The 14,095-nt window shown below is 47.8% G+C and overlaps 1 protein-coding gene across 2 annotated transcripts in view; it reads left to right on the top strand.

Moving 5' to 3' along the window:
* LARP4B (La ribonucleoprotein domain family, member 4B) overlaps positions 1-12,442 on the top strand; it is a 79,025-nt gene extending 66,583 nt beyond the window's left edge. The window contains exons 14-18 of one of the 2 annotated variants that reach the window (XM_011991554.1): positions 2,709-2,873; positions 5,526-5,650; positions 5,746-5,854; positions 7,407-7,702; positions 12,334-12,442. In XM_011991554.1, the coding sequence (XP_011846944.1) occupies positions 2,709-2,873; positions 5,526-5,650; positions 5,746-5,854; positions 7,407-7,697 (690 nt within the window). In that variant the 3' untranslated portion in view covers positions 7,698-7,702; positions 12,334-12,442. Of the gene's footprint in view, positions 1-2,708; positions 2,874-5,525; positions 5,651-5,745; positions 5,855-7,406; positions 11,105-12,333 lie in introns of those variants that run through there. The other variant, XM_011991553.1, reaches the window with a different exon arrangement.
* Positions 12,443-14,095: the final 1,653 nt, after the last annotated feature.

Here is a 14,095-nt window from a genome sequence, read left to right as displayed (position 1 = left end):
AGAATGAGCGTTTCAAAAGACTTGTAACCTGAAATCTGCTAAATAATAACTGACACCCTGGCTGGCCTAGGAGGAAGCAGTTGTAGAGGTTTTGGAAATAGCGATGTGCTGCACGGGACTCCATCGTGCACAGGCGTGTGTGCTGTGGCATAGGCATGGCCAGGAGCTTGCTGTCACACGCACTGCAGCCTACACACGGGTGTGCACGTGAGCTCTTCTGTGTGGCAGCTGTACCGAAGAGTCTCAAAAGACTGGAGCCATTCATTTCAACGAGCAGAGTAAGCGTCTTCCACGGAGCAATTTGTTTGTTGGTGTTTTTCCTTCAAAACTTTCGAATACTCTCCTGCTGTGTAGAAAGCATTATCTCCTTCTGCTGTAACTTACTGGCAGGACAGACCAAACATAAGTGATAGGTTTTTGTGGCGGTAAGTACACGAGACGTGGTGATTTTGCTTGAGTTGATTAAACAGTTTCTCCTGTGGAAAATGTTTGTGCTGGTCTTTAGTGGAGGTTGGCATGGACTTCTCCACAGCCAGTGGTGGGACGGCACGGGGGCAGAGTTGGCAGTACCCACAGAGATAGGAAGGACGGCACAGTGGCAGTTAGCAGTACCCGTGAACCAGTGGTGGGACGGCACAGTGGCACGTAGCAGTACCCACAAAGATGGGAGGGATATGCCTCCACGGGCTTGCAGATGTGGAATTCCATACAAGGAATGCTGGAGAAGACCTGGACAAATCCTGGTCCAGCCCCTCAAGCCATCACACAGGTGTTTTCTCATCACAAAAGATACAATCTCTGTTTAGAACTCAGAAATTCTGCCTTTCATAAAGTCGGCTTAGTCTAGTTTTTGTTTAACTAGTTGGTAAGGCAGTTTATATCGGTTGATTCCATTTGGATTTAGTGAATTCCTGTAACCATTTGGACTAACAAGCCAAGCATTTAAACGTGGGGAACTGTTGTGCCTGCTGTGATGTTTTCCCGCCCCTGTTTCTGTTCCATTCCGTTTGCCTTGCTTTCCTGGTGCGTGTGTTCATGACTGACCTGCTTAGAAGCTTCGGTGTGTGGCCCAGTGTTGTACTGATTACAGAGCGTATGCCCATCGTTTTACGTACTTGCTCTCAGGACCTCAGAAAGGTCCAGATTCTTTTTCTGTAAGAGTGTGTGAGCCTCGGGCCTAACCACGCCCATGGGACCTGAGCAGTACTCAGACCTCACCCAGGGGCACTCAGATCCTAGAGAATTTTTAACACTGCCTTCCAAGTCAAGTCCCATCTGTCGGCGATGTCATTTTGTAACTCCAACATCTGAGCATTTGTTGCCTGTCTCTTTTGCTTCTACGAGTTGAGATTTAAATACGTTTTTTGGGAAGGCTGTCTCTCTAATGATGCTTATCTTCTGAAAAGCTGTGTTCACCTCAGAAACGTGCAGATGTTTAAAACCGCTTTGCCATCACAATGGCCATGTGTAACTTAGAGCTTTGCAGGATTATTTCGAGCATCATGTTCACAATACTAGGTTATAGAGAGCGTACAACAGCCAGCTGCTTAGTAGGTAACAAGCTTACTGCCAAGGACACCTAACTGGGAAAAGCTAAGCTAAAATTAGGCACCTGTCCCATGGAGCAGAGAAGCAAGTAGAATGCCCAACACAGACTGCTGGGGTTTATGTCACTGACTGGGATTTGTGTCAGCCTGAGTTCATTTTCATCCTTTGACCTGCTTTCACTTCTGATGTATTTTCTCTGGAATCTACTAATGCAGGGATTCACCTTCCTGTGTATAAATTTTGGAGAAACGTTGGCACTCTCAAGTTAGGTGGATCCCATGAGAGCTTTGCTTCCTGGTCAAAGTAGCTCATTGTTTCAACTAAAAATACTTGTATTCTTTAGTAAATATAAACTCATTTCTAAACTAAAATACACTCATTTCCCCATTCTGTGCCATGTGGCCTTCAGCCGAGGAACTGCGTACTCGCAAAATGACTGCCAGCTTGTTAAAGCGGGTTGATAGATCATTTTCCGATAAAAGGTATTACTGCCTTTCTCCTGAGATTTGGGCTTACAAAGTACACTCTCTTCTTTTGTACTGAGTTTGCTTTCTTGAAGTCAAAGAATCTGATTCGAATTTGTTATCAAATACTGTGTTTTTAATTATTAAAAAATATAACTTTCATTAAGTTTATTTTCAGAGAATTCAAGCCCCCTTCCCTTTTATTAAACCACTTTTTTGATGCACGTGTGTAAAATTTCTTACACAGGTTGTGGAGAGTGTCATGTATTGTTCACAGTTATCTTTGTGACTTGCATTAGAAACCATGCTGTAATAGCCCAACACTTGTCTGGAAGTGGGAAAGTTTAATGTCTAGACTCAGGCTGCCCTGCTTTCCATCACTCCAGAGCGCCTCCCCTGCCTTCAGCTGCCCCTGCTGTTTGTGAGTGCTGGCAGCCATGGCTGGACGGCTCTTGGGATAGCACCTTAGCCTCACTGTGTCCTTGGTGACACGTCTCTTGGGCAGCAGCATCTTGAGATTTCAGTTTTAAAGCTCTGCTCTAGATGGTTGAAGTTGCTTCAATTGGGTGACGAAGCCCTTGTCTGGGTTGAATGATCTGCTTGTTTCTACAGATATTTTCCAGACGGGTGTGGAAATGAGAAGCTGCGTGGCCTTCTCTCTCCACACCGTGACCCTGGGATGTCATTCTGTTGCAGAGCAGCCAGACACAGTCTCCGACGCCACCAAAGCCTCCGTCGCCAAGCTTCGAGCTGGGGCTGTCCAACTTCCCTCCATTACCTGGAGCTGCGGGCAATTTGAAGACAGAGGACTTGTTTGAAAACAGGCTATCTAGCTTGATAATAGGACCATCCAAAGAAAGGGTAAGGGATACATTGCATGTCTAATAGTTGCCAACAGTGTTTAGGTACGGGTTCCGTGTCAGGCGCTTTGCTAAGCTCTTTATACATGTTTGTTTTTAATACTCAAGAGAGGCTTGGAGGCCATGTGATTGCAGAGGTCGCCCAGATTTGGGGTAAGGCCAATCTTGATCCCAGGACTGGGCCTTCTCCTTAACCTTGCTGTCTGATGAAGTCAGAGGTAGAAACTTGTGCAATGATAGGCTATACACACCCTTTCTCTCACCCAGAAACTTAGATTGCATTGTCATTGTTGTTCAGACCTGCCTTTATTTTACAAAACAATAGAATGAAATAGAAGAACCTGAATAATATTGGAAATAAGTAAAATGTGTAGTCATCTACGTGAGACAAGGAGCAAGAAGCCTGGGAGAACCCCACTGTAGTGTGGGTGGCTTCTGGTGAGGTCTGGGCTGCCCCACGAGGTGCCCCCTCGGCTGCAGTGAACATCATCCCAGGAGTTGTCCAGAGCTGCAGTTGCCAGAGGACGCTCAGCCCAGCGCTCTGGCCTCTAACGTGCTTAGCGAGGTGAAGGTGGGACTTGTCCAGCTGCCACAGCTGACGTTTGAAGGCTCTGGGAAGTGCAGAGAAAGTTTTCTGCCCAGTTACCTCCTGTGCGTCGGAAGAGCCTGCTGAGCACTCCTGGTTGCTCGTGTCCCCTGTGCCGGGGCCCTTTCCCTGGCTGTGCCCCAGAGCCACCGCGTGTCTATTCCACGCCACGTGACCATGCGGCCTGCTCCCTCACCCAGGTCTGCAGAGTCAGTATCTCTTCCCCCCAGGCTTTCGGGAAGGCACCGCATTGGATAGAACAGTTCCTTAGTTCCTTGGGCAGAATTTCAGGTGGATTTTGATGCAGCATCTTTACACTAAAAGCCAGGTGACGTGTCTAGTCCTTTGTATATTGGTAGATGATCGTGCTCCTGTGTCCAACCTTGGGGACTGAGTACATTCCAGGATTGTCAACACAGCCTTAAATTTCCACACCATCATTTCTGAGGTATTAGTGCCTTGAGAAGAAATGCACATTAAAGATCTCGTTTTCCAACTGTGGCCTACTCTACCCTTGGTATTGAGTGGAGGAGAAGAGGCAGGTCTCCAATCCTGCTTCAGAAACAGCAGCTCCTGCTGTGCCCAGTTTGAGTTTCTGTGTAAGGTTTCTGTTGAAGAATGAATTGCTGCTTTGAAAAGCCTGACCCTGAGCCTCATGCCGCCACCCAGGTGTAGTGGGCTCCATTGCTGCTTCTCAGGAGCTTCTTGAGTCAACAGCGTGGCCCTTGGGTTTCAAAGTGGGGTGGAGGCTCCAGAAATGATGGAGTTCAGCCCTTCCCCTGTTGACATGGAGCTCGTGACGGTCACTCTGACTTGCTTCATGACCTGCAGTTGTGGATCTGCATTTCAGTTGCATTGGGACTGAATATAGCCTGAATGAATGAATGAATTAATGAATTAATTTAAGATGGAGTCTTGCTCTGGCGCCCAGGCTGGAGTGCAGTGGCATGACCTTGGCTCACTGCAGCCTCTGCCTCCCAGGTTCAAGCGATTCGCCTGCCTCGCCTCAGCTTCCCAAGTAGCTGGGACTACAGGCAGGCACCACCATATCCGACTAATTTGTGTATTATTAGTAGAGATGGGGTTTCACCATGTTGGCCAGGCTGGTCTCGAACCCCTGACCTCAGGTAATCCGTCCACCTCAGCGTCCCAAAATGCTGGGATTATAGGTGTGAGCCACTGCACCTGGCCCCTACCGTGAATTTAAAATGCGCTTTTACAAAAGGAGTCCTTTGCCATCCTGTTTCCACCAAGCTGGATTCCTGCTGGTCGAGCGTAGGAGTCACAGCAGATTCTGGTTCTCAGGCTGGAAGGGCTCTCAGTCTGTCGATAGCCTTCATCGAAGGGCAGAAGTGTGACGATCACCTGCCCTCCTGCCTTTTTTAAGTTGCATGACAAGTGTATCGTTACATCCCACATGCATAAGATCAAGCACACACGAAATAGCCACGGCCCAGGGGTCGCTGGCTGGAGTAAGGAGGGAGTAAGTTTCGCTCCGTCCTTAGCTTCCTGGCCTTGGATGAATTAACTTCGAGGTATTGGGCCTCAGTTTCCTCACCTGTTGAGATGGGGGCATTCGCACACCTGCTTCCTGGGGTTGACTTCAGGGAGGGCTGGGAGCTCACATTTATACGGGTGTGGAGGCGCCGATTGTTTTTTCTCAGCTGCGTGAATGAGTTGTGTTGAACTGTGTTAGGATTCGACACTCAGCAGATGTGCGTGTACTGTGGTGCCATGCCGTGCTGGGCCCAAAGTGCCAGGTGGGTGAGATGTGTTGGATGCCTGTTCATTTAAGAAATAAGCTTGCAGATCATCATTGCGGGAGAGGAGATAAGGCTTGTGATGTAAGAACAACGGGGCATTTGCCGAGAAAGAGAAGGGTGGGCGCTTGTGTGGGGCAGAGGATAGTCCTGGGCTCTTTGAGACATTTGTGCTGGAGAAGACCCTCCTCCCCTGTGTCCATGTGCCGCCCTCCCAAGGCTGTTCACGGGTGGGGTGAACGGGTATTGGTACCAGCTCCACTTAGTGCCAGCAGGACTCTGATGAAGACTCTTGACCCTGTTTCAGACCCTCAGTGCAGATGCAAGTGTGAACACCCTTCCGGTAGTGGTCTCCAGAGAGCCCTCGGTGCCGGCTTCTTGTGCTGTATCAGCAACGTACGAGCGATCCCCCTCCCCAGCTCATTTACCTGAGTGAGTATTGGAGTTCCCCCAGCGCCTTGGTGTTTACTGACTTGAATGGCCTGTGATGTTGCATGAGATTCAAATATTGGGTGGCATTTTTACAGTGATCCCAAGGTGGCGGAGAAACAGAGGGAAGCCCACAGTGTGGACAGACTTCCTCCCGCCCTCACTGCGACCGCATGTAAATCGGTGCAGGTGAACGGAGCCGCCACGGTACGTACCTCGTGCCTGCCTTCCTGCACGACAGCCGCGAGGCTCTGGTGTGAACAGACGCTGCGCACTCCTGCACCTGCTCGTTTTTTAATCACATCTAATTTGGTGGGTTTTTATTTGCGTCTGTCTGTGTTGTGTTTTCTGTACAAAATATGCTTAATATTTGCTAATAACTTTCCACTAACTGCTCTAGTTCTTTCACGGACCACCATGTAGTCCTTTTATTTCAGTGTTGGTCAGTAGAGGTTTCTTGAGTAGTAACAAGACCCCAGCTCCTGTTTCTCCATAGACTTTAGGATCATTTCAGCAATTTGCGCGTGTGTGTGTTTGTGTGCGTGTGTGTGTGCGCGCGCGTGTGTGTGTGTGCGCGTGTGCGCATCGTGTGTCTGATGAAGAGACAGGAAGAGCAAGATGGTGGCCCCACCAGCCTCCAACCCCTGTGGGCCCAGCAGGCCTGAACCCCAGTGACTTCCTTTCTGCTGTTTTCCCTGCTGGGTGAACCGTGGCCTCTCTTATTCTGAGTTGTGGCCTCTGTAGTTTGATCTTAGGTGAGCTTTTTACTTGAATTTGGGAGTTTAATCCCTTACTGTCCCCTGGGCTGAGTCTAAAAAAGGATTTTTTTATAGGTTAAAATTAATACTTTTAATAATAAATAATAATAATAAAAGGAGAGGCTGGGTACGGTGGCTCAAGCCTGTAATCCCAGCACTTTGGGAGGCCAAGGTAGGCAGATCATGAGGTCAGGAGATCAGGACGGTCCTGGCCAACATGGTGAAACCCCATCTCTACTAAAAATACAAAAGATTAGCTGGGTTTGGTGGTGGACACCTGTAGTCCCAGCTACTCGGGAGACTGAGTCAGGAGAATCACTTGAACCTGGAAGGCAGAGGTTGCAGTGAGCTGAGATTGCGCCATTGCACTCCAGTCTGGGTGACAGAGTGAGACTGTATCTCTAAAAAAAAAAAAAAAAAGCTAAGGGAAATATTTTACTTTTCTGTTGTTTAGCCTTTATGCTTCCACTTATCTGAAAACTCTGTTACACATTTCTTTGAAGATTTTAGCTGTCTTCATCATTCTTACACATTTCCAGTGCTTTGTAGTTTGAAATGTGCAAAACATTTTTATTTAAAGACTGTTTTTGGAGTTTACCTTTCAGGGTTGAGTACTGTGTGAGGGTCCTTTGCCCACCGTGGGCACCTGGGACACCCTTCTGTTGTCCCGAGGTGGCGGAGTGAGCGCAGGCAGCATCCAGACTCCTCCTGGGCTTCCGCGTTGCCCAAGCAAGCTGAGGGCTGGGTGGGGATGGCGTTCAGTCAGCACTCTTCTCCCTCACACCTTTTCTAGTTTTATCCATTACTACAGTGGCACAGAGGGAGTGCTACACGGCAGGGGAAACTAAATCATTAGATTTTACGAACTTTTTAAAAGTTAAAAACACTAGTGAAGATGGAAACTTAGTTATAGTTGAAAACTCTTTTAAGTGAACTTGATTACCTGTCTTGTCCCTGGAGACACCGTTTCACACAGGTAACCCAGGATTGTCTGTTTCCAGGAACTGCGAAAGCCCAGCTACGCAGAGATTTGTCAGAGAACAAGTAAAGAGCCTCCTTCTTCCCCATTGCAACCCCAAAAAGAACAGAAGCCAAACACTGTTGTTGGTTGTGGGAAGGAGGAAAAGAAGCTGGCAGAGCCCGCGGAGAGATACCGGGAGCCCCCAGCCCTCAAGTCCACACCTGGAGCCCCCAGAGACCAGAGGCGGCCGGCCGGGGGCCGGCCCTCGCCCTCGGCCATGGGGAAGCGTCTCAGCCGAGAGCAGAGCACTCCCCCCAAGTCTCCTCAGTGAAAACCGTACGTCTGGGAGGGGCCGCAGAGCGCTGTGTTAACCACAGACGACACTCAGTGCGAGGGCGAGCCGCTGGTTAGGAGCTTGCAGTGTCTGAGGCCTGTGGGATCCTCGAGTTGGTTTTCTTCTGTGAGTTGGATTCTCCCCCTCTTGAAAAAAAATCGATTTTTCAGGATTTAATTAATACAAACCTTATTTTAGGTTGGTGCTTAACTGGAGGTGATGCATAAGTCTGATTTTTTTTTTTTCCAAGATAGAAAAAGCATTTATCCTAACAAATTGGTATTTTTTATTAAGCCTCCATGTGGCTCTGAATGCAAGCTATATATAGTGAGTTTTTCTAAATTAAGGGAACTCTGCTACTTTTTTTTTTTTTTAGTAACTGGTCTGCAAGTGCATATCTCTAGAATGTCCCCGCAGATGAATGAGGGCCAGTGGCCTTGGCAGAGGCAGGTGTGGCCTCGTAGAGGCAGTGCTGGCCGCGCCAGGGCAACAGCGCTGATGTGGGAGCTGTGCTTCTACCTAAGCCGTTGGTAGGGGACTCTGGCATTTAAGAATGTAGAGAGCGCGTCCTTTTTGATCTCCTGGGCAGAGTGAACCTGCAGGGGCCACCCCAGTGAGACCTGAAACCTTGGTTCTGATGCACTGCAAGCAAGTAACCAGCTTCTCACTCCAGTTTCAAGTGGCTATTATGTAATATAAATTGAAAGCACATTGTGAATAGAACCTAAATGAAAACATACACTTGGTTGCCCACTGACATGTTACCAGAAGTTGTACCATGATGTTGTTTTGACCCCTGTGAGCTGACGGCCCCAGCCCTGCTCTGTGCACATTTCTGTCCGTGTTCCCCAGCACTCTGGTTGGAGAGAGTCCACATCTTCAGCTCCGTGTGGACATCTTCCCGTACCTCTGCATCAGCACATGGATTTCAGAGTTACGTAATCGTGAGAGAATGGTGTTTGTGGTTTTCCCCCTCTTTGGCTGGTGGAGGATAAAGTTCCTGCTCTTTTACCTCCAAGACGAGGGCCTCATTGATTCACTTCCAGAAGTGCTGCACTTCTGAAGAACAAGGATGCACTAAAGGTAGCAAGTTTATAATAAAGTTAAATATAAATTATTTTGTTTTAAAATGCCTCAAATTTTTCTTTAAGTATTCTAAGCAGCAAACATTAAAATAAGAATATTTCCTGCTAAATGTAACCATACACTTTATTCCACAAAATGTTATTTAACAAGACTGAGGGTTTTTTTTAAGAAAAAAATTATTTCCATCCAATATTTAAAGACTTGAATTTTATTTAAACTTGAAAATGACTTTGCCTTAACTTTTGTATAAGACAGCTTAGAGTCCATGGAGCCCGGCCCTGGGTTGGCGTGAGTGGGTCAGTTACTCAGTTACTGTGTGGATCTCCTGTCGCTGGTTTTACTGAGTAAGCGTAGTGTAGTACAAGAGCTAGCAGTAGTTTTTGTAATATACCTTAAAGATCTTCAACAGTTGATCTTTTTTCAGAATGTTGGGAAATCCTGTAAATGCAAATAGTCAATACTGTATTAAATACGTGCACTCGGAGTGTGCTTCGCTTGTACAGTTGTAAATAATCAGAACATATGAAAAAGGTACCTACAGAGAAAATTCTGATACAAATTATTGATATATTATAAATGTTGCTGTTGAGCTGGATGTAGATAAACGAAATGTTGTGGTTTGAATATTATTTTGATTTGTTGAGATTTTCTTTTTTCTCTTACATCGGTGTGTTGAGCTGATTCTGCCTCTTTGCTGCAAAAGGGAATTGGAAACTCTTATTAAAAGCCTCCAGATGTTTTCATACTCTTTTAAAATGTATGTAAATGCATACTAATCATATCTAACGTGAAAGAGTTTTAAAGTATGTAGAGAGCAAAAACTGGCAGGATCATAAGTGGAGGTGAAAAGTAATCTGATTAAAATCACTTGCAGCTAAGCATGATTTACCTGCCAGAGGAAAACATGCCTGGCATTTTTGACCATTTCCTTTAAAACAGTTGCTATTATTCAAATACAGAGAAACAGCCACAGGGCTAGTGTTTTTCAAATGCATTTTAAAGAAACATGGGGATTTATTTTTTTGTAGTTGTCAGTTCACTGACCAAAAAAAAAAGAAAAAAAAATCAGAAATAATTGATCGCTGAAACCCAAACTCTCAATATTCTAAAAGCTGGGAGGCAACCCCAAGGCCTGGCCTACGAGGTGCATCTTCGCTACAGAAGGACCAGGGGCGCCATCAGCCATTCCCAAATCACAAGGCCTGCGCCTCCGCCAGTGAGTCCTTGGTTTTTAATAATGAGAAGTCCTTTCCCCCAAGGTGTGAGCATTGCAGCGCAGTGTGTGTGTGTGGTTCGAGCCAGCTTAGTCCTTCACTTTGTTTGTCGGCTGAAGTGTGAGCTCAACAGCTGCGTGAAGAGGGCAGCGCGTGCGGTAGCCAGTCGCCACTGGAGGGCTCTGCTGCCATCCGGTCAATACACTGTAGTTACTGCCTAGCCAGCAGCAGTCTTTTGCATCAAGAGCAGAAACCTTGCTCGGATGCGATTTTTATAGCATCCTTTTTAATTAAACAAAGGTGAAACACAGATAGCTATATAATGTCCAGAAACCCCTGATACTATTTTGAAAGTGTCCACTCAGAAGAAAATGAGAGTTACCATAATGGGAAGCTGTGGTGGTCCACGCCGACTGGGCTGTGTCACATACAGCGATGAGAGTGGCTTTCATGCTTTTTTTTTAAGTTAACACCCTCCTTTACCCCCAGCAGTATCTCAGGTTATAGAATCAGAGATGCAGCAGCGACAAATGGCATTTTAACTTGTAAAATCGTGTGATGATGCTTATCATTTTGAAATAGAAGAATAAAAACCTGGCCCCGTTTCACCAGACATGAATTTCAAGTGGAGTCGTCGTTCTCTGAGAGCGAGTGTCTTGACATTTCCACCCAGGCCCTCCTGTCATCACATCACCGGCTGTCAGTGGCGGGTGGCAGTAAACGTCCTGCGTTGCTGTATTAGGATCTCTGCAGTTCAGGCTTAACAACCAGTTCAGTGTATCCGGGCGACGGGTAGCGGTGGTGCATGCCTGTCTGCGTGCCCCGCTGGCGAGCTGTAGTTGTGACTTGCGTGCCTCGCGGCCCCCTACCGGGCTGCAGACAATCGAGGCGAGGGCACTGGCTGCCGGCAGTCCACAGTGGGGGCCACGTGGAACGCTCCTTGAGGGTTTCGTTTTGTTCTGCTTCTTTTCATTAAGACTGGAATCAAGCTTACATGTAAACTATTGGTAATTTAAGTTTCCTTTGGTGTCATTCAGTGTAAAACTGTCTAATTTGAAAAAAAAAAATGTAGGTTATGAAAATAAAGATTTAGGCACTGTTCAATTTTTCTTTTGATTTTTTTTAAATTAAAATTTCTTCAAGAATCATCTTTTCTAAACATAGTTTTTTGTCTGTTCCCGTAAGTGTGCATGAGAAAGAAACGCGGGGCCTCATTAGATCCTAAAGGCTCCTCACCACGTGGGGGCTGGCTGCAGCACACGGGGCTCACCCTTTGTGTGTTAGGGGTTCAAAGTGAGCATTAGCACCAAGTGCTCATGGGGAGAGGGGCGTTACCATGACTGCCAAGATTTACCGCAAAAATAGATGTTCCTGTGTCAGGACTTTGATTCTGTTAAAATGGCACCGTCTCCCAAGCTGCGTCCATAAAGCCGTTTGGAGCTGACGCTGAGTCCTCACGGTGATGGACTGACTCAGCCTGAGGCAGCAGTGATGTCTGCACTAGGAAGAGGCTGGCGGGAGGCGGGGCCCCTCCTGTGCCAGGCACCGAGTGGATGGGGGACTGATTCAGATGTTGGTGCCTTCCTCCTTTGTGCATTGCCTTTTCATGTCGTCTTCCCATTTTTACTCTCTTTTTCTGATGGAATTGATATTCTTGATCTGTTCAGGCTATTAAGCCTTTGTTATATATGTTACAAATATTTTCTTTCCGTCTACCAGTTGTCTTAACTCTTAACATTATTTAGAATAGTGTCTTTTACAGTGTTTAATTATTATGTAGTAAAATTTATCAATCTTCTCCTTTGTTGTTTGCGTGTCTTGGACTTAAGAAGGTTTTTTCCCTACTCCAGAGTCATAAAGTTAATAGTGTGTGTGTGCGCGCCTTTAATCCAGCTGGGCCTAATCATGTGTGTGGTGTGTGTGCTTAGGCAGGAACCCAATTTTACTTTATGCCGTGTGGAAAGTGTCTTTTTCCAGTATCACCAGTGAGTTCACTGTCTCTCCACTGGTCTGCAGTGCTGCTTCTGTTACTTGCAGACTTCACACGTGTTCATGGGGTCTCCACCTGGGGTCTCTCGGGTCTCTATCCTACACTGCCTGTTTCCCTTTCTGTCCTAACACCATAGCGTTTAACTCACCTGGCATCCTGTGTTGCTGAGAATTTCCTTCATAGAACTCATTGCAGTGTGATCAACTGTGCTCCCTGAGGGCAGGAATTATGCCATCTGAATCACCAGCTTCTCCCTTGTCCTCAGCACGCCATCTGCAAATTAGCAGATACTCGGTAAATGTGTATTAACTCCAAGTGTATTTTGTGCCTTCTCTGTGCACAGCCCTGCCCTGGGAAGAACTAGGATGAGGTATTGATTTGCTGTTGCCACCTAACAAATTCTGCCAGAACCCCCTGGATGGAAGTGACCACCGTGTGTCTGTGGATTGTCTGCAGGGCTCTGCTGGGGTCAGCAGGTCCCACAAGAGAGCCAGGGCTCGGTCTCCTCATGGCGGTTAGAGATGTGCAAGACCCCAACCCCAAAGGTTTATGTATTCCGCCCCCACCCCCGACACTTTGAAATTGTTGTATTCCGTTCTTTGCTATATCTACATATTTTAATAATGCAGAAATCCCATGTTTCTCTAAAGCATTGGATTGAACCAACGGAAGGAGTGCGTTGTCGCTGGTTGTTGCAGGTGTGTTGCTCGTTGCTTGTGTGGCTCGTGTGTCACTCGTGTGTCACTCGTTTGTGTTGCTCGTGTGTCGCTCGTTCGTGTGTTGCTCGCTCGTGTGTCGCTCGTTGCTCGTGTTGCTTGTGTGTGGCTCGTGTGTCGCTCATGTGTCGCTCGTTTGTGTTGCTCGTGTGTCGCTCGTTGCTCGTGTGTCGCTTGTGTGTTGCTGGGCCTGGTGGGGCACAAGCCGTTTCCAATCCAAGTCAGCTGCTGGTCTGCTTAGACGAAGGTGTGTGGGTGTCTCCACCATGTAGAGGAGGGACAGCAGGTGATGCCGTAGGCCAGGAAGGAAGGGCACAGCCTAAGCGTGCGGTGGCTTAGCCAGAGACCCTCGTGCGCCAGCCTTCAGGTGCTTACGGAACTTGTGTCAGCCCAGGCCATAGCCAAGTGTGTGATGTCTTGGAGCATCTATGCCAGGCCAGCCAGAGAGGCTAAGCCCTGCCCTAGTGGAGCTGGAGGGCAGGAGGTTATGAAGAGGATCCTGATGCAGGCAGGGTCACCCTGCAGGCATGAGCCTGGGAGCACAGGCTGAGCAGCTCCACCCAGAGGGGCTTGCAGGACCAAGCTGGGACAGCAACCACCAGGCCCGGGGGCGGATCAGTGAGCGTCCGGGAGATGGAGATGCAGAAGAGAGCCAAATTCATTCGCCTCTGCGTGGGCCTGGGAGGGCCTACAGAGATGCAGTTTCATCCACGACCAGGATTTCCTCAGCTGGAGCAGCCGCGTTTCCCAGCTGAAGCTCACTGTGTGTATACTGCATAGAATGTGAGTGTACAGAAGGGCTCTCTCTAACGTTAGCTACTCGTGCAGAAATGTGGGGAGCTTACAAGTGTGGGCAGCCGCAGTCTGTTCCTCACCCCCGTCCTGACAGGACGTACTCTGCGCGTGCACGTTTAGGGTCACCATGTCTTCCTGTTGGACTGATCTGTCATTAGGACCCTGGACCGTAGTAATTGTCTTTGAAGTTTCACTTTGATAGTAACAAAGCCATTCCAGCTCTTTCCTTTTCACTCCTGTCGGTGTGATGTGCCGTTTTTCATCCTTTGACTTTTCAGCCCGCCTGTACCCTATCTGAAGGGAGCTGCTTGTGGACAGCACGGACTGGTGGGTGTTTGTAATCCGCTCTGCCAGCCTCCGTCTTCTAACTGTTGCGTATGGACCAATTACATCTGCCCTTTTGCTGTTTCCTGCTGCTCTGTTTCTTTTTTCCCTTTGCCTTCCTGGGGATTGTAATTTGCCAGTTCTCAGCCCTCTGGTGCTCTCAGCTCCCAGCTGCCCTTCCCCTGCTGCTGCGTCTCCCCTTTCCTGAGGCCAGCGGGGGCAGTGCCCTCTTCAGTGTCTGCACTTTGCTACCGGGTAGTTTCTTCCAGG

Source organism: Mandrillus leucophaeus, unplaced genomic scaffold (genome assembly GCF_000951045.1).
Source record: "Mandrillus leucophaeus isolate KB7577 unplaced genomic scaffold, Mleu.le_1.0 Scaffold399, whole genome shotgun sequence".
In the NCBI taxonomy this organism is placed as follows: domain Eukaryota; kingdom Metazoa; phylum Chordata; class Mammalia; order Primates; family Cercopithecidae; genus Mandrillus; species Mandrillus leucophaeus.
The sequence above is the reverse complement of the archived record's forward strand: the minus strand, read 5'-3'. Positions and strand labels throughout refer to the sequence as shown.